At 41.3% G+C, this 21,484-nt stretch overlaps 1 protein-coding gene across 2 annotated transcripts in view; it reads left to right on the top strand.

The window, feature by feature from the left end:
- Window positions 1-4,784: 4,784 nt before the first annotated feature.
- The window catches only part of LOC139666776 (noelin-like), a 28,960-nt gene continuing 12,260 nt past the window's right edge, over window positions 4,785-21,484 (top strand). Inside the window, exons 1-4 of one of the 2 annotated variants that reach the window (XM_071546092.1) lie at window positions 4,785-4,898; window positions 8,003-8,152; window positions 9,165-9,320; window positions 20,383-20,602. In XM_071546092.1, coding sequence (XP_071402193.1) covers window positions 4,833-4,898; window positions 8,003-8,152; window positions 9,165-9,320; window positions 20,383-20,602 — 592 coding nt within the window. In that variant the 5' untranslated portion in view covers window positions 4,785-4,832. Of the gene's footprint in view, window positions 4,899-8,002; window positions 8,153-9,164; window positions 9,321-10,069; window positions 10,467-20,382; window positions 20,603-21,484 lie in introns of those variants that run through there. The other variant, XM_071546093.1, reaches the window with a different exon arrangement.

Raw genomic sequence — 21,484 nt, 5'->3', positions numbered from 1 at the left:
TTGTCTAATGTGTTTTACTCTACTTGATGCTGCGGTTAACTGATGCTGTGGAAATTAAAGAAAGGGTAAAGGAAAACTGAAGACTTTGTTCTCTGGTGGACGCCATTTTTCTTTAGACAGTATCAGTTGCAGGACAAAACACCACATTTGTGTTTACATACTTGCATAACTTTTCCTCTGAAGACAGTAATAAGGTCATTCCTAAGCAAGTGTTAACTACATTCAGAGTGACCCAGACAAATGGGCTCAGCAAGACAATTTTGAAGTATTCCAAAAGTAATCCAAAGCATTTAGAATACGTTACTTAACTTGATTAATCTAATGGAATATGTTACAAATTACATTTTAGGGCATGTATTCAGTGATCTGTAGTGGAATACGTTTTAAAAGTAACCCTCCCAACACTGACCATAGTTAACGGGCTACACTGTCTGTCTTGTAACTGAGTCATGTTTCTATTTTACCCAGGATGCTCAGTGCTTGGCTGAAGGAAAGGTTGCTGGTTGAAGCTGTACAGACCCATGATGGCTCCATACTCTAACAACCTGTATATTACTTTGACATGCATTACATCAGGACATTATTGAGTTATGAGTGAAGTGCTTGAGAACTACAAGTATATGGGGAGGGTTTAAAAATTCTTCATCTGTAATCACAAAATTACTTTGTGTTTGAGTTGTATAGAATAGTAATGAGTAGTAATGAGCTGCCTGAGTATCTGCTGGTTCCTTTGTTGACAGTTGAGAAGTCTTTTGTTTCTCTGTTTGAATTTATGACTTCAGCCTGGTGATGGACACACAAACCTCCAAACCTCTTTGTTTTGCTCCTATCAGTCTGACCCCTCCTTGTTGTTTTGCTCCTATCAATCTGGCCTGTTCTTCTTCTTGCTAAGTGTTGGCACCCTACATACTGCTAAGATGGCTATCATGGATTTAGTGATCATGTTGCCATGGTAATGAGCATTATTTCCTGTGTGGACGATGCACAAGACACAGGAAGTTGTGATGTTCAGCCAAACCTTTACAACTATTTCCATTACAACACAGTTATGACCCCCCCCAATATATATATAGATATAGCTTAAAACATAAAGCTGGTGTTTTTTAATGCATTTCTGACTTCCCATTTACCGTTTTTAGCCTTCAACCCGGAAGTCATTGGCTCCAATTGTAAGCTAAAAACCTTCAAATACAGCTCACAAAGACATAGTTTCAGTTTTAAAAATCGCTGTTACCATGAAAAGTCAGACTGTTGTAGTTATTACCAAATCAATTTCAAATGGGAGCAAATTTTCATTACACCGGGGACTATTTTCTGTGCTACGGAACTACTTTCCTGAGATGGCAAAGTGTTTACAGCCGGCTTATTAAGTTGTTTGAGGAAAAAGTGGTCCGGCCCGGTGCATGGTGATGATGAAATATGCTGCAGAGCAGCAGCATGGCTCTGTGACGGGTTTCTAATCCTTTTTTAATACAATGGAGTTCTATGGCTGCTGGGACATGAGGCTGCACTGGGCACACTAACCCTAACCCGGCTACATGGACGAGACTTGGTGGCAAAACAAAATCATTGCTGATTTTGTTATTTTTTACCATTTGTTGACGGTAAGAAATGCATTAAAAAACACTAGCGTTATCCTTTAATAACTGTAAGCTTGGGTTCAAACAATCAGTATAATATTGAAATCTGGACTCCACACTCCCTGTTGAATTAAACAGAATGTTCATTACTGTCAAACAGCCAAACAGGGATTCAGTCCCAAACAACAGATTGGACAAACAACATGAGAGAGAGAGAGAGAGAGAGAGAGAGAGAGAGAGAGAGAGAGAGAGAGAGAGAGAGAGAGAGAGAGAGAGAGAGAGAGAGAGAGAGAGAGAGAGAGAGAGAGAGAGAGGTGTGTCAGATGGTCCTCAGTAGGGTTCAGGAACATGCAGGTCTTGAAGAAAGAGCCCCCCCCCCCCCACACACACACACACACACACACACAGTATGTATCCTTTAGAGCCTTTGATGTGCCTCCAGACAGAGATGTTACCATGGCAACCAAATGAGGAAAATGATTATTAATTTAAAAACTGCCGCTTTCATCCCTCCCCCTCCTCCCTGCATCCTTCCCTGTCTGTCTGGTATCAGTCAGTTTCTCTCCATCCTGAGACAAAATCATCTTGACTCTCATTGGTCGGTGACATCAGCATCACCTCCGTAATACGAACCTGCAGCCCCTTTAACACAAATCTGCCTCCTGTCCTTCACTTCCATCTCTGCAGCAGAGGAAAAGAAAACATTTCTCTCATTGTAGATAAATATCTGTATAATATAAATAACTGAAAATACAACCAGACCTGCGAGACGTTCACCAAAACATTTAGACACGAGTTTCAAAACAAAATCTGGGAATATTTCCTCTGTAGAACAGAAGTGACTCCTCAACACTACACCGACATTTAAACCAAAGTATCCTGGAGCCTCTTCTGAAACCACAACATTATGGGTGAATGTTTTTTACCACAGCCGGGGGGAGGGGGAATATTCCTAAATGAATGGTTCTGTGAAGAGGATTTTATTATTTCTGGTTAAGGGAAATCACTCAAATAACAGTTACACAATTTTAAAGAACATATTAAATTAGTAAATTCATGTGCTCTCCCTTTGCTTGTACACACAGAGAATAAATGGCATTTGCAGGCATGAAATTACTGAATAAAATTCATTAATGAATTTCTATGTTATCAACACTTAAGACAATATTATAGTACCATAACACGCAATCATTATACTCATTATACTCAATCATTATACACTAACATTTTAATGAAGTATACCAGTTTTACTATTATTATCAAGTGGGTTTTATTTATCTTATTTTACATTAATTATGGCATTCTATCCCTGTTTTTATGCTCATTCTATGTCTATTTTCATGTGAAGATGCATTCTATGTATTCTATTCTCATTATCTTATTTTCACTATTATTATTATTATTATTATTATGTTTTATGTGAAGCACTTGGTGCATGTGATTTCTTTGTTGTAAAGCACTTTGAGCTGCATTTCTTGTGTGAAAGGTGCAATACAAATAAAGTTTATTATTATTATTACCAGTTTGATTCTTTCTGTTCTATCCTAACAAAGGTGTGTAGATGATTTTCTCCTCAGAAGTCTTGACAGAAAACTGAGATCAATAAAGCTTTGAAGTTTGAGCTGCTTGATTCATCCCTCTTTTGTTATGACTAATGGAACGAAGGAAATAATCGTTAGATTAATTGATTAACTGAAGAAATAGTCAACAGATTAATCAATTACCAAAATAATCGTTCCAGTCTTAAATCTGATTACAAAAATGTAACTGTTGCCTAACTGCTTTCTGTGCAAGATGCATTTAACTGTTTTAATTCCTGTCAGTTTTCCATCCGTTATCAATACAAAACATGTAAATGATGCTGTGAAATCTCCCAAAACACAGAACAGCAGGCCTCTAACACGCTACATGTGACACACATGATACAACAGACTGTAACACGCTAACATAGTAGAACAGTACATGTGACACACATGATACAACAGACTGTAACATGCTAACATAGTAGAACAGTACATGTGACACACATGATACAACAGACTCTAACACGCTAAACTGAAGTTATGTAAGAAGCTGAGCTGAGCCAGAAAGACGCCTCCGCTGTGTTGGACCGGCTGCAACATTCAGTATGCTGTGTGAATAATGTTATATATAAAGAGTACTTACAGACTGTTGTGTATATATAGAGTACTTATATAGACTGTTATATATAAAGAGTACTTACAGACTGTTGTGTATATATAGAGTACTTACAGACTGTTATATATAAAGAGTACTTACAGACTGTTGTGTATATATAGAGTACATCTATAGACTGTTATATATAAAGAGTACTTACAGACTGTTGTGTATATATAGAGTACTTATATAGACTGTTATATATAAAGAGTACTTACAGACTGTTGTGTATATATAGAGTACATCTATAGACTGTTATATATAAAGAGTACTTACAGACTGTTGTGTATATATAGAGTACTTATATAGACTGTTATATACGTATAAAGAGTACTATGCACTTTATATTTAAAGCATTTAAAAATATACGTTTTTCTACAGCTCAGGGGAAAGTGTGGTTTTCTTATTGTAGGCGTATAATATTCTTGCTCCTTGCAGAATATTATAGAGCAGCTGAAACACTGATGAAGCTCCGCCATCTTTAATAAATAAAAGCAGCAACAGTTTCAGGATGAACTGCTTTATGGTAATGATCCTGTTCACAGCCGACATTTTGATGCCAGAGGCCAAATGGCGTCGCTGCAGCAGAAACTGATCTGAGTTCAGCTTCTTCTTCACGACAGTTCCCGCCCACACACACACACACACACATCCTCCGCGAGCTGCTCACATCCGGTCCAGCGCCACGGACAGCACGCGCTCCTCTCATCCTGCCGCTACTCCCACGGATATACTCGCGAGCCAATTTGACACCATCACACACACAGAGGCGCACGCGCGCGCGCGCGCGCATACACACACACACACACACACACACACACTCACACACACACACACACACACCGCTTGAGTTGACAGTTCCGTTTTCCACGCAGCTGATTCTTCACGCAGCATCTCTTATTTATCAGCTGAGCACGCGGAGGGGGAGAGAGGGAGAGGGGGGGGGGGGGGGAGAGAGGGGGGGGGCAGCTACAGAAGAGAGCAGCAGATAAAGAGAACGGAACAGAGAGAAAAGAAGAAGACATTTCTGAAGGAGGAAATCGTCTTCTATGTGAAACCGGAGGAGAGAGAGAGATGGAGTCGGCGGGGAAGCTGCTGCGGCTCGCGCTGCTGCTGTTGATAGGAACAGAATTCACTCAGGTAGGATTATATTATATTATTTTATTTTATTTTATTTTATTTTATTTTATTTTATTTTATATTAATACCTCCATGACTGTATCCATGAATGTATATTATATTCATACTGGGACACTTAGCTACTGTGGGACAATTGTTTTCTCTTTTCTCTTTATAGAAATGAAATATTAGAGTCTAATACATTAAATATATGCACTAATATATTGTACTGAACTCTATATGGCCTAATGATACAGTGATACAGCTGCTGAAACGTGTACTCCAATGATCATAACGATACTGTATTCTACTATATCAGCCACATGATGAAATATGATATGGGCACCAGGGAAACTTTCAGACAGATTATTGATTACCTGCTTCACCCTGTAATCTGACTTCTATCTAATGAAATGAAGCTACTGGAATAGATACTAACATCTGATGGTTGGAAATGATCAGAGCCATATTCCACTCACTCTTTATGGACAGAGACAGGTAGACCTGGTCTGGGGGTTCAGTGCCTTGCTCAAGAGCACTTCAACAGGGAAGGACACATTGGCTGCTTTGTTGGCAACTTGATTAAATACAAATGTTAGAATAAATCTCCTTCATATCCAGGATTTTCTAATTGGATTTTACATTTTAGAAGCTACAAGATTTCTCACATCATTCGCTATTAGTGGCAAATAATCCCTAATTAACTGAATAATATCAGTAATTCTGCAGCAGAGGGGGGATTACACCAGATTAGGATTAAGAGCATATCAACAGATTAAGGCCTGGAGGAGTCAGCCAACATGAGAACTGCATGACTTGGACTCTAGATCAGACAATAACAACAAACAATAATAATTATAATAATTATAATTATAATAATAATAATATAGAAATAGTAATAATAACCTTATTTGAATACTGCATAATTTCCTGCATTGTTTCAAGTAAATCTTTTTTTTGTATCTTTACTTCAGATAAGATTTGCTGAGCACCATGCTGTTTTGCAGTAAATGTCCTGCTTCTCCACATTAGCCTTCTACTGGTTTCTACTGGGAGCTGACCAGTACAACCAGCCTTCTACTGGTTTCTACTGGGAGCTGACCAGTACAAGCACAGTCTGCTACATCACCTACATCAAATACACTGACTTAATCAATTAAATACATCAAATACATGAACAAGGGTTTAGAGCTGTATACACAGGGAATGAGGATGAGAATATAGAGAGGTAGAACCAGAATTAAAGATGTGTTCATAATGTCACATGCTGTCTCCTTTTAACACATCTCTAACACATACTGTGTCATTTTAACACATCTTAGTCCTGGGTTTATTCCAGCTGAATGGTGTCAGATTCCTAACAGGCTGATGGAGAAAGCTGTTCCCAGATCAGACAAAGACAAAGCTCTCTGAAATGCCTTAGTGCTCCAGTCACTAAACTAAAAATAGAGCTGTTTGTTCTAATGGAGCCGTCACCATGTGTACAACTGACTGGCCTGTAGAGGGCGCTAGCTTCAACCAACAATTAAATTATTTAAAACCTTTGGCAGGAGAGGGTTGTCATATGTTTTATATATGACAACATTCTCCTGCCAAAGGTTTTTACATAATCCTTTCTACCTTTTTTGCCTGGCTCTGCTGTCTTTTTCTTCACTTCTGTTTCATCATGATCCTTCAAGGGTCACAGGAATATTTCTACTGTCAGGCTGCTGTGACCTCTGACCTCCTTGCTCTGGGCTGCTTGTAATGTTGGTGATGTAGGAATTGAAGCTTATTCTACTGTTGACCGCATTAGAAGTCTCTCTGGATAACACAGTTACATAAATGGCTAGAAAATAAATGTAAATATCTGACGGAGTAAAATAGTAATTGAGAATGAATGCTTTATCATTCATCTCAGATTTGATGGAGTATCAAGAGAACTGACTTGGGACACTGGAACACTATTGTAGACTGAGACTGTGGCATAATCTGATTACAGCAATCTGATTACACATACGTTATTTTTCTTTATCTTTTAATTATTAAGATATTCTGTTGGAGATGTGTTTGTCTTTCAAGAGGTAATCATTTATTAAATAATACACATTATACCTAGACCAGACCTAAAACATAGACCGCATAGTCTAGACCTACCACATAGTCCAGACCTACCACATAGTCCAGACCTACCACATAGACCAGACCTGTCACACAGTCTAGACCTGTCACATAGTCCAGACCTACCACATAGTCCAGACCTACCACATAGTCCAGACCTGTCACATAGTCCAGACCTGTCACATAGTCTAGACCTACCACATAGTCCAGACCTACCACATAGTCCAGACCTGTCACATAGTCCAACTTTAGTTGTCTTTGTGCTCATTTTAAGGCCAGAAGTGTCCATACTGGTCTGTAGGTTGTCTCTTGAATCAGCAGCAAGACTTGCATCCTCCTCAGACTGAACAGTCCTCCATCAAAATGATAAATGAGTGTGAAACCCAGTGTGTGCTGTGGAATGCGTCCTGCAGCATGGCAGAAAACATGCTGGACAGAGTTGTTGCTGGACACAGCCTTACCTCACTCCATTCGTAACTGGGAACTGCCCAGAGAACTCTTGCTGGTCTCATACACTGATAACACTCATAGTCGGTTTCTCAACTAAGTGAGGCCCTCCTGTCTTGTAGATTTCCACTCATATGGCACCAGGAGCCAGAGTTTTCTCTGATGTGAGGAGACTAATGACTTCCCTAGTTTCCTCCAGGGTAGGTGGATGAGCAAGGGACAGATGGACAGATTTTAAGTTGAGGCAGTGTGGCAATTGCCTCCTTATTTATACCTGATGGCTGACTGAGAACTGCACTGAAGTGTTCAGACCACCTTGCAAGGATTTGATCTTTCTCTGCAAGTAGTATGGTTCCATCTGCATTTAGGAGAGGTGAGGTTCCTGATGTTGACCAGACCAGACCTACCACACATACAGCTCCTGCAAAGGCCAGACCTAAAACCTAGACCTGACAGATAGACCACACCTGCCACATAGACCTACCACATAGTCTAGGCCTACCATACATAGACCAGACCTACCAAAACCTGTCTGTCTGTCTGTCTGTCTGTCTGTCTGTCTGTCTGTCTGCCTGTAGGTGTGGCCCGCCCATCCAGAGGAAGGCTGGCAGGTCTACAGTTCAGCCCAAGACACAGAGGGTCGCTGTGTTTGTACTGTAGTGGCTCCACAACAGACGGTCTGCTCCAGAGATGCCAGGACTAAACAGCTACGACAGCTACTGGAAAAGGTACTACTATTAGTACTACTGGTATTACTCCAACTACAATGGCTACTGCTACTTTCTTCAGTTAAATTCAGACAAAACTGAAGTTCTTGATATTGGCCCAGATCGTATTTCTTGCCAAATTCTGCCTTCTCTTGGATCTCTAACCCAAAATGTTAAGAGTAACTAAACCCCACCCAAATCTGTGGTGAAGCCTGATGTACTCTATAGAGGGTGACGTCACCTGGTACCAAAGACCAGCCAATAGCACATGACCAGTTCAGTACCCTATTTTTCACCATTAGGTGTCAGGCTTCACCACAGATTTGGGTGGGGTTTAGTTACTCTTTGAGCCTGTTTAAAGGAATCTTGGAGTGATGCTCGATCACAGTATAAATCTTGAGCAGAAAACCAAAAACTAGCACAGTCTTGTTTTTTTCCAATTTAGGAACATTGCAAAAATTAGACCAGTTTTAAATTTCATGCTATGCTTATTCATGCTTTTAATCTCACATGGGCTTTTGTAAATTCTGATTTACCTGACTTAACAAAAAAGCAGTCGAACAGCTCCAGGTTGTGCAGAATTCCCCTGCTAGGCTTTTATGTAGAATTAAGAGATGGAATCACATTACACCCTTTTTAGCGTCTCTACATTGGTTACCTGTCCATTTTAGAATTGAGTTGAAGATTTCACTTATTACTTTTAAAGCACTGCGAGGGTTGGCACCCAGTTATATTTCTGACCTCTTGATTCCCTATAAGCTGGTGTGCAGCCTGAGCTATTCAGACAAGACCTTATTGGCTGTTCCAAAGTCCAAGCTAAAAACTAGAAAGTGACCGGGCTTTTGTTGTTAAGGAACTATGTAACGCCCTGCCTGAGAAGATCAGACTGTCAAATTCACTATCATCCTTTCAATCACATCTTAAGACATTTCTTTATCCCAAATCATTATTACTGCAATTACTACTATTGCTATTGTTACTACCAGTACCACTGATCCTGCTAGTAATGGCAATGTATTGTGGTGTTGTCCAGGTGCAGAACATGAGTCAGTCTATTGAGGTTCTGGATCAGCGGACACAGAGAGACCTGCAGTATGTGGAGAAGATGGAAGTTCAGCTCAGAGGACTGGAGAACAAATTCAAACAAGTAGAGGAAGGACATGAGAGCAACATCGCCAGGCAGTATAAGGTAAGACCAACACAGACCAAGCAATCAATAAATAGTGGAGAGGACTAACTAACCAATCACAAACATACTAGCACCAACCAATCACTGACTAGTATAGGACACTAACCACTCAGCAGGAGGTCAGACTACATTCAGAAAGTTCAAAGGTCAAAAGATAAAGCTGGGCTTTGGACAATACAACACCAACCCTAGACTAACCTGTGGTAGGTTGTCTAGGAGAATGAATTCAGATGTCAGACAACACAAGATACATAGACACTAGACAGTAACTAGGCTAGGACACTAGGTGACTGGGACTAGATAAACACTGATAACATTAAGTAACAAGGCTAATACACCCGTTGACTAGGACTAGACACACTGATAAACAGGAGGAAGGTAGGAGGGCAGTGAGGAGAAAGGAGACAAGTGTAGGAAGGGAGGAAGGTGGAGGTGTAGGCTTTGACACAATTTCTAATTCAAAGGAGTGTTTGTAGCCACAAAATTAGATAAGAAAATGATATTATTGCTATGTAGTCTTAAAAAAGTGTGAACTGAGCTGTAGACGCCAGTCTCCCTCAGGCTAACCTCACTGGGACTAGTAATAGTCTTACTAACCGTCTGACTAAATGCTAGAAGATCTGAGCTGAATCCTCCATCATGGCTGCCTCCTCTGTAACAGACACTGAACAGTTGACTGAGACGGGAGTTTGGTGGCTTCCCAGCCGAACCAACACCAACACTCAACAGTGTTGTTCTCTTGCTTGCAGGGCTAACGTTAGGACAACATTAGGAAGAGCCAGGACAGGCTATCCTCAAGTCTTCACCTTCAGCATCACATTCCAAACTCTCCTGACCTGCAGGACTTGACCTTTGACCTTTCCTTTCATTTGAAAGCAACTTGGGAAAAATGGGAAGGGGAGTGAATGAGAAATACTCTCCACTTCCTCACCAACCACCATGGCACCAACCACCATGGCGCTCATGGCACCAACCAGGTGCCATGAGCTCCAAACTCCGAACTGCTCCAGGCACTCAGTATCTCAGAATTAAGACTATGGCTGTACTGGGCAGCTCAGTGTGTGTGTGTGTGTGTGTGTGTGCCTCTGTGTGTGTGTGTGTTCCCCTGCAGCTCCTCCCAGTCTGTTGCTGTATAAGATTGTGTTCTTGGACAACTGGTCTGGTTAAATAAAAATGTGATCTGAGTTAACTAGCTTGGTTCAACAAGAATTTGATCTTAGTGGACTAGTTTGGTTGAATAAGAACATCTTCTTAGTCAACTAGTCTGGTTAAATGTTCTTAGCTGATTATCCTGGCAAAATAAGAGTGTGTTCTTATTTGACTAGCCTGGTTCAATAAGAATGTGTTCTTAGTGGACTGGTTAGGTTAAATAAGAATGCTAACTTGGCTGATAGAGACAAAAGTATAATACATTCTTCAGACATTTTTCATTATGTATGTTGTGTCAGAATGAGCATGAGGTCTAATGACCTGGGATGCTAACAACAGCCTCCAACTCTCTGCATGTCATCCTAGAGGCTTTTTAAACTTCTTCTGTTTCTTGTGCAGTCGTTTCAGTTTTCTGGTGATTCTTCCTCGCCATGGAGATATTTAATCTACAGAAATATTTATGTCTGTTTTGCGAATGAAGCATGGAACTGTGAGTTGTTGCATTTTTGACAAGGTGAAAAATAAAGTCCTTTAAATAGTTGCTGATGTTGAACTGTTGTTGTTTGTGGGGTTGCTGACATGGCAGATTGCTGGGGCATTCTTCATACAAGCTAGACAAGCAACATAGGCTGCTTTGTTAAAGACGCATAACAGACTGGTTTGTTAAAGACGCAGTAACAGACTGGTTTGTTAAAGGACGCATAACAGACTGCTTTGTTAAAGACGCAGTAACAGACTGGTTTGTTAAAGGATAGGATGGAAGTTTAGCAAAATGTTGTTGGCTAGCAGTGACTTTGAATCTATCTTTGCCTCTGTACTTTTTTTTTTTTTTTAAATTGAGACTGACTGACCTCATGGCTCACAGTGGCTCCAGAATGCAATTAAACACTCCAGAGATGTAGAGAAGTTTCCTGTCATTGCGACAACTATGATTCTAATATCACTGAGATGAGGTCAGTTTTACCTTATCCACTTAGGCATACATGTGAGTTGAAATTGTTGCCATGTTATCTGCTACTGAATCCACTTAGACCACAATAAAACATAACTCACTGTGTCGCAGATAATCTGTGGCACAAGTTTCACCATTGTGAGATTACATCACACACAAATAGTTGACAGTGTTCAAATGGGTTTTTGGTGAACTGTCCCTTTATTGCAGTAAAGGCAGTTAGAGGATCAGTGACCATCAGGATGAGACTTTATGCTGCTAAAGATCCAATGGAATCATATAACATTTTTTTTGATTGAAGACATTTTTACACTCAAATGATTTTCAGTGCTAGTGACATTGACAGCTAAATCAGAGGATTTTAATGTGTTATAAAAGTAGGTATACAATTATCATCACCATTATTATAATTACTATTATTATTATTATTATTATTATTATTATTATTATTATTATCATCATCAATAATATTAAGTCATATTTGAGATGATCAATCAAAATTTTCTGGTCAATTTTATCAAACTGACAAAGTAATTAAACAATTTTAGTAATTTTTAACTTAAAATAATTTAAGCATTTATGCTTAAATGTTTAATATTATGCTTGTATATACAAAATGTATACCTACTTTTGAAACTGTGAGGTTTGGTTACATTTGTACTGTTTGTAAAAATTTGTATGGAATATTTTCTGTGCCACAATCCAATAATATCAATAATGGTAATTGCATCTAATGATTAAAATCATTCTACAAATAACAAATGACCACAACAAAAAATGAATGCTCACATTATCAAACAATGAATATTCACATCAAATAATGAAAAGCTAACCAAATAATGAAAGAACAAGTGAAATAAAAAAAACCTCCACACACGAATTAACAAACAACCACATCTAATTTGTATGTTAAGGTGTGACTACTAAATTGACAGTTGATCGTCTGAGTTAGTCTGGACAGTCTGTGTGCAAGGCTTAAGGTCCAAAACTGGCCAGGCTTCAGTAGCCTGCAACATACAGTATGAGTCAGCGTGAATTAATTCTAAATTAATTGGTCAATTTATTACACCAAGTGCAGGCTGGAACAGGAAAAATGATCAAGCTCATTTCACTGTGGAGAAACAGGCTTCTCTGTTGTCACCTCGCCCACCAAACTGTTGACTAGCACTCTCCATGTGGAGGCGGAGCCTATGATTGACAGGTGCACAGCACAACATCAGATAACAAATGACTACATCAAATTAAAAATACTCTCTACCCTCTTGCAGCCATCAAATAATGAATGTCCATTATTTGATGTTTGGCTTGTTATTTGATGTGAATATTCATTATTTGATGATGTGAGCATTCTTTATTTGTTGTGGTAATTTGTTATTTGTGTTTTCATCATTACATGTGATCATTTATTGTTGGATTGTGGCACAGAAAATGTTCCATAAATTGGAGCAAATCAGAGTTGTGTATGAAACTGTAGTGAGTATTGAATGTCACAAAGAGAGGATTTGGCATCAGTAAGCACTTCAAAGATCCAACCCTAACATTTGACAATGATGCTTTGGTAGAAGTCCTTCTCAATGTGGTAATTTATAAAACTGAGCCATGAAATGTTGCCAGTTTTCTGCCACCTGCCAATTTACCTTGGGCTGAACACTAAATGATATACTATGAGAGTAAGTTTAGGACATTATTATGATTATGATTTTGATTATTATCGCTTCATAGTAGAAACCAAGACACTATGTTTATTTATTTAATCATCTCAGGAAATAAAAATATTTATGTAAAGACTATACTATATACTAATAAAGTGTTCACTAAAATGTGCAGAAGTTGCAGCGAATGTATGACTATTGCAGGAAGTAAAACAGTAACATTATAAAGGATAATACCATATAGGCATATGACAATTAGAAATATATAAATAATATATACATATATAATATATAATCTATCATAAATTATAATTAATAATAATAATTAATATGATAATAATACTAATAACAATAATAATTACCAACATCAATAATCATCACATTAATAATAATTAATATTATAAATTATAATTAATATTATAGTTACTATCATAAATTATGTTTATAATATAGAATATTATACATATAATTGAGGTTATGATAATTATAAAGTGCAATAAATAAGTAATGCAAATGGCAGTGATACCGTTACGGGAAAGACTGACAGATAGACAGTGTATGACAGATGGAATATTGTCCTTGGGGTGGCTATGTGACAGGTCAGGTTAGGGCTGCTGAAAAGAACTGTTGAGCAGCCTGATGGTCTGGAGGTAGAAGCTGTTCTTGAGTCTGCAGGTCCATGACCGGATGCTCCGGTACCGCCTGCTGGATGGCAGCAGGGTAAAGAGTTTGTTGTCTGGGTGGCTACAGTCCCTAGTGATCCTGCGAGCCTTGGGCAGGCAGCGTCTCTGGTAAGTGTCCTGTAGTGATGGGAGCTCTCTGGCGGTGATGTGCTCAGCTGTTCTCACTACTATCTGGAGAGCTTTGCGGTTGTGGGCAGAGCAACTGCCATACCAGGCGGTGATGCAGCCGGACAGGATGCTCTGAATGATGCACCTGTAGAAGTTTGTGAGCATGTGAGCGGCCATACCAAATTTCCTTAGCCTCCTTAGGAAGAAGAGGCGCTGTCAGGCAGTTCTTACCACCTTGTCCGTGTGCAGGGACCAGGTTAGATCATCCATGATGTATACTCCTAAGGAATTTGAAGCTGCTGACCCGCTCCACTACAACCCCATCGATGTGTATGGGGCGAGCCCGCTCCCTTGCAACCTCCTGTAGTCCACAATCATCTCCTTCGTTTTGCTGCCTGGAAGGAGAGGTTGTTGTCCTGGCACCATCCTGCCAGGGCGCTGACCTCATCCCTGTAGGCAGACTTGTCAGCAAATTTGATGATGGAGTGGGAGCTGTGCTTTGAAACACAGTCGTGGGTGAACAGGGAATAGAGGAGGAGGCTCAGCACGCAGGCTGGTGCCGGTGTTGAGAGTTAGTGGGGAGGAGGTGTGATTGCCAATTCTCACCACCTGGGGTCTGCCCGTCAGGAAGTCAAGTATCCAGAAGAGTGCAGCCCTAGGTCCTCGAGCTTAATGACGAGTCTTGAGGGGATGATGGTGTTGAACGCTGATCTGTAGTCAATGAACAGCATCCTCACATAAGTGTTCCCCTTGTCCAGGTGGGAGAGGGCAGTGTGCAGCACCATGGTCATGGCATCGTCCGTGGATCTGTTGGAGCGGTAAGCAAATTGGAGAGGGTCTAGAGTGTCAGGAAGGGAGGAGCAGATGTGGCTTGACTATCTGCTCGAAGCACTTCATCACCACAGATGTCAGTGCAACAGGGCGGTAGTTGTTGAGGCAGGTGACTACAGGTTTCTTGGGGACTGGAACGATGGTGGTCCTGTTGAAGCATGTGGGGATCACAGACTGACTGAGGGAGAGGTTGAAGATGTCAGTGAAAACATCTTCTAGCTGGTTGGCGCATGCTCTGAGGGCACGGCCTGGGATGCCATCCGGCCCCGGTGCCTTATGTGAGTTGATCTTTTTGAATGATCTCCTCACGTCGTTTGCAGTTACAGTTAGCGTGCTATGGTCCAGGCCCTCAGGTGACCGCATGGCAGGGATGGTGTTGTTAGCCTCAAAACGAGTGTAAAAGGTGTTGAGCTCATCTGGTAGCGAGTCGGAAAGCTGAACATCACTGTTGCTTCTCTCTTTGTAGTCTGTGATAGAGCGTAATCCACTCCACATACGTCTGGGGTCAGAGCCATGATAAGCAGATTCCACTTTGTTCCTGTAGTCCCTTTCGGCGACTCTTATGGCCTTCCAGAGGTTGTATCTGGCCATTCTGTAAGCATCCAGATCCCCAGAGCCAAAGGCAGCAGTCCATGCTCTCAGCTTAGCATGGACATCACCATTAACCCAGGGTTTCTGGTTGGGGAGTGTCCGTATGTTGATCCGTGGGACGATGTCATCGATGCATTTACAGATATAGCCAGAGACAGAGTCTGTATATTCATTGATGTCACCGTCAGCTGCTTCCCGGAACATCTGCCAGTCGGTCGTTTCAAAGCAGTCCTGCAATGTGGCGACTGGCTCGTCATCCCACTTCAGAACTCCATGAACTGGTTTGGCTTGTTTTAGTCTTTGTTTGTATGCAGGCAGCAGTAGGATGGAGGTGTGATCAGCTTTACCAAAAGCCGGGTGAGGGATGGGTTTGTAACTGTCCTGGAATGCAGTGTAACAATGATCCAGAGTCTGGTCACCACAAGTGGGAAAGCCAATGTGCTGGTAGTATTTTTGAAGCACTTTTTTCATGTTGGCTCTGTTGAAGTCGCCCACAACAATAAAAGCAGCCTCTGGGTGCACATTCTCTAGTCCACTGATAACTCCATACAGCTCGTCTAGCGCGCACGTCTTATCCGTCTGTGGTGGAATGTAGATTGCTGTAAGGATGACTGAGCTGAATTCACGGGGCAGGTAAAAAGGACTGACTTTGATGGTTAGGAGCTTGAGGTCAGGTGACCAATGTGTTGCTAATACTGCTACATCCGTGCCCCACCGAGAGTTCACCATAAAGCAAACCCCTCCACCTCTGCGCTTACCAGAGTCTGCTGTTCTGTCCTGGTGGTGGATGGAGAAAACGGCCGGTGAGACAGCAGAGTCAGGCACCGCGGAGTCCAGCCACGTCTCAGTGAAAGCCAAAACACAGCGGTTCCCGATGTCACGTTGATACTTAATCCGTGCGCTAAGTTCGTCCATTTTATTGTCCAGTGACTGAACGTTAGTGAGTAGAATGGAAGGAAGGGAAGGATTAAAGTATCTATCTCCCAGCTCGCTTGCCTCTCTTTCTCTTCCACAGGCGAGTTTGTAAACAAAGCAGCGGTAGTGTGAAGGGGCAGCCGCTGGTATCCTGGTCCATAAAGTCCAGCGATTTAAAGTCCGTATTACGCGATGAATGTATCTCCAAAAGTGTTTGCCAGTCATATTGGATGATCGGTAGTGCAGCAGTGTAGAATGAATAAAAAAAGTAAAAAATAACACACTAAGGCACATAAAACTACAAAGTCTTGGCCCGCACATGCACACTAGTGTTAATTCACAGACTTCTCATCTCCTGAGCAAGGTCCTGCATACATATTTATTGGCCACTAGAGGGCAGGAGTGCATCATCACATCACTGTGTAATGATCTGCTGTTACTGTCTGGTGAGAGATAATGTCAACATTAGAACTGGCAATCAGTACTGAATCACCCTGCTGCCCTCCTGTTGGCTTTTTTGATTGTATTGCATTTCTTTAAACTATGCATGTTTATTTGCAATCAAGTTCTTTACCTTTGCTGTGCATTTTAATTCTATTAGTTAGTTACCAATGTTGTATATTGCTTATTCAAGTTACTTGTTCTGTATTCATTACCTTCTTCATACAGAACCATTGATACACCAAGCCAATTGTGATGTACCAAAAAAGTATGGTTGTGGTGGTGGATTAATAAAGTTTTGAAGTGAGACGACATCTGAGTGATTCAAACCGATCACCTGCAGTGAGCTAGCCTTCCAACCCAGCAAGTCAGATAGAAGAGAATCAGCCATTCCTTCATCACAGTCACTACATCACTCCTCTATAGCTGTACACTATCAAACAAGTTCAAGTTTGTTTATTTATATAGCCCTTTATCACATGCATATCTTTACAGAGGACTTTACAGAGAATGACCCTAACTAAACATCGAACAAAAAGTTCGGAACTTTGTGTTTGGTAGATTATTTCTCTGTTGTAACAATGCCTCTTGGCAATACATTTTATACCGTTGGAAAGCCTGTTTATTTCCCTTTTAAATGGTGCCCCATTTGTAAGGAACATGCATTTGTGGGATGAGCAGCACAGCTGAGTATGTGGGTTGCGCTCATGAAAAATTTGCCAAATCTTCTCTGCCAATGCCAAACAGCTTATTCTGCTGTTGCTATTGACTCTTGTTTTGAGCTTCGGTACCCCCAGGTGCTGACAATCAGGTACCTGATTGGCACCTGCACTGGAACCTGAACATGTGGAGGAACGTTATGTTCAGCGATGAGTCCAGATTCTGCCTACGGAAGTTGGATCGTAGGGTCAAAGTCTGGAGAAGACGGGGAGAACGCTATGCTGATCGCTGCACCGATAGAGTAACACCTTTTGGTGGAGGCGGTGTGATGGTGTGGGGCGGCATCTCCATCACTGGAAAAACGAGGCTTGTCATCACTGGAGGTGATCTCAATGCAGAGAGATATCGAGATGAGATTCTGCAACCGGTGGCAATCCCGTATCTCCACAGTCTGGGACCGAACTCCATCCTCCAAGATGACAACGCTCGCCCCCACAGAGCGGGGTTTATCAGAGACTACCTCCAGAATTTGGGAGTAGAGAGAATGGAACGGCCTGCCAACAGTCCTGACCTCAACCCAATTGAACACTTATGGGATCAGCTCGGGCGTGCCGTTCGTGCTAGAGTGACCGACACAACCGCGTCGGCTGACTTGCGACAAATCCTGGTTGAGGAGTGGAATGCCATCCCACAGCAGTGTGTGACCAGGCTGGTGACCAGCATGAGGAGGAGGTACCAGGCTGTTGTGGCTGTGTATGGTTCTTCCACACGCTACTGAGGCTCCTGACTGTTTGTTAAATGAATAAATTGTAAAATTGCCAATATGTCTTGTTTCTTCCTTGTTACTGATAGACTTCAATCATCCAATCCACCAAACAACACCAAACAAGAGTCAATAGCAACAGCAGAATAAGCTGTTTGGCATTGGCAGAGAAGATTTGGCAAATTTTTCATGAGCGCAACCCACATACTCAGCTGTGCTGCTCATCCCACAAATGCATGTTCCTTACAAATGAGGCACCATTTAAAAGGGAAATAAACAGGCTTTCCAACGGTATAAAATGTATTGCCAAGAAGCATTGTTACAACAGAGAAATAATCTACCAAACACAAATTTCCGAACTTTTTGTTCGATGTTTAGATCTAACTGATCAACAATCAACCATAGAACAGAATGATATAGAACAAACATCAGGAATACATATAGTAGCAGATTTCATCAAGACATAACAGCCTACCTATTCTACATATCCTAACTTACCGGCTCCACCAGCCTGAGAGCCTCGAAACATCCAAGGAAAAACTTCCAAGAAAACTGAATTAGGAAAAGAAAAAATAAACATCACTCCTCTCAGCTGCTCCTGATGGACTGTGTAATCTAAAAAAAAAAAAAAATCTTTATCTGCCTCTCTGCCTCGTGGCTCCTCTGTCCTGTTGGACCAGATCCTAGCTTTATGGGTCTTACTTTTGTTGTTCTCTCCTGACTAGATCCTTGCTTGTGTTGTATTAAAATCTCATGTGTACGTCGCTTTGGATAAAAGCGTCTGCCAAATGGGAAATTGTAAAATTGTAATTGTAATTGTATAGCTGTACCCATCAAACTACATCACTCCTCTATAGCTGTATACCAGGGGTATTCAACTAAAATTCAAGGAGGTCCAGTCAGTAAAATTTCTTCCCATCAAAGGTCCGAAGTATCATAATGTCTAACTTGTGCTATGATGTGCTATGAGGCCTATAAATAGTTGTTGTATGATTTTCTATCAAATATAATGAACAATGTACATTTTGTTTCATAGTGGCGCTTCCCATTTTAACGGTAGGTGACTTAAACGTTACCTTGTGATATTTAAGTAACTTTAGTGGAATTAGGTAATTTAATCGTGTCGCAGTGCTTCAGTGCAGAGAATTGAACACGCGCCGTGGGTCTGTACAGGACCTGTGCTTGTTATTACAGAATGAGACAGACTAGTTTAGAATGAAGGCATATTGGTCTGTCCATTCATCCTTGAAAGCCTGATTTTCTGCATCTACTTTTTTTATTTTGGAGCAAGACATGTTGTCATCCCTCTCTGTGTAGCTTTCGTCTCTCTCTCGCTCTCTGTGCGTTTCCATAGCGATGCACCATAAAGAATCGCTTTGATTGGCTGAGTTCAGTGAAGTAGATGCATGTGATTGGTCTGTGACCTCCAAGCTCCACTGAGCAATTACCGTATGAGCTGAAATGGCTGCGCCTAAGGTCTACAGCTGCGCCCGTGGAAAAAAACGATCTATGTCATTAATTTACATTAATTGATCAGAAATGTATCGCGGTCCGCACAGAACTGTCACTGGATCCGGATCCGGCCCGGAATCTGCCAGTTAGTGATGCCTGCTGTACACCATCAAACTACATCATTCCTCTATAGCTGTATGATATCAAACTTTGTGACAATGACGATGATCATTTTCACACATTAAAAATCATCTTGTAATATTCAGAACTAGACATCATTTGACAAATGACAGATTTTGGACTTGTTTGCAAATGCCAATCTTGACCAATCCTGCACTTAGTCCTTCCTCCATTGAAAACCCACTGCAGGGCCAAACAGAGTTAACCTGAATGCCACTCCAGGGCCAAACAGGGTTTTATTTCTGCAGATTATTTCCACGATAGACCAGGTCAACTTGGCAATAGTGTAAACTAAGGCAAACTACGATGACCTAAATTAGACTAGGTTTACTTGGCCCAATCTAATAACACACACATTTTTGTTTGTGATCCTGTAATATTAGCATGTTGAGTTGGCCCTGATGCTGGTCTTCTTTAGCCCCAGTGGGACTGAGATGACCTTGATGATTAGGTGTGACTCAACTTGAACTTGGCCTATCATCCCACTTCTGTACTTTAGTTTACACCCTAATCCTGAGTCTGACACTGAATCATTTCACTCATTGTCTGTTTTTCAGACCATCAACCTTTGTTCTGTCATCCCAGTCTTGAAGAGCTATAAAACCCTTATCTATGCACTTATCCCTAACCCTACGTCAGACCAGACCACTGAATGATTTCACTGAAGCCACTGTCTGTTTTTCAGGCCATCAAGGCTAAGATGGAGGAGCTTCGTCCTCTCATCCCAGTGTTGGAGGCTTACAAGGCGGATGCACGGCTAGTCAGTCAGTTTAAGGAGGAGGCGGCGAACGTCACAGCACTCCTCAGCTCCCTGCAGGAGCAGCTGGGAGGCTTCGACTACCAGGAGCTCCACAGCCGAGTTACGAGCCTGGAGGAGAGACTGAGGGCCTGCATGCAGAAGCTTGGTGGGCTTTCCTACTGCTGACACACACACACACACTCGTATATATGTATATACAGTATATGCACACTATATACATACATATATACTCACACACATGCACACACACATATATGTACAGTGCATATGTTGCAGTGAATGTGGGAAAGTGGTAAATGTATACATAATAGGGGTGTGCATCTCACTGTCTGAGCACAATTCGAATTGCATTTCGATATGTGATCAACAATCCGATGGATCTAGATACATTTTATGCAGCCAACAGATCAATATTATTTGATTCAACCTGTCTCAATGTGATGGGAAAAAGCCACACAAAAATAATGAAATGAAAAACATATAATACATGGAGGGAGGGAGCATGTAGAATGCACTAGCACCCATGGTGACGAGGTGTGTTGGCGAGGGGGGGGGGGGTCCTGTCATGCTTAAAAATATGAGACCACTTACTCTTTTATGCTGTTACACCCGTATACTAGCAAAATGCAATGCATTTAGTTTTGTATTTGACCAAAAATTAGAATGGGCAAGATGCGTGATCTAAGCGACTTTGACCGTGGTCTGATTGTTGGTTCAGCATGTCAGAAACAGTTGCCCTGCTGGGATTTTCACACTCTACAGTCTCTAGAGTTTACAGAGAATGGTGCAATAAACAAAAAACATCCAGTGAGTGGATGCTGACAGAAAGACAGCTCAGTACAACAGTGTGCTGTGCTAGTACTAACCAGTGTGCAGAAGGGCATCTGAACACACGACACGTTGAACTTTGACGGCCGCAGCAGCAGAAGATTCTGGGTTCCACTCAGGTTCCTCTCCTGTCAGCTGAGAACAGGAAGATGAGCCTTTGATGTTATCACCAAAACTGGACAACTGAAGACTGGAAAAA

This window comes from Centroberyx affinis, unplaced genomic scaffold, assembly GCF_046629955.1.
Source record: "Centroberyx affinis isolate AG114_WGS23_722 - 3 ecotype Tasmania unplaced genomic scaffold, CSIRO-AGI_Caff_v1 ptg005123l_1, whole genome shotgun sequence".
In the NCBI taxonomy this organism is placed as follows: domain Eukaryota; kingdom Metazoa; phylum Chordata; class Actinopteri; order Beryciformes; family Berycidae; genus Centroberyx; species Centroberyx affinis.
Note: the sequence above shows the minus strand (reverse complement) of the source record. Positions and strands in the feature narration are given on the sequence as shown.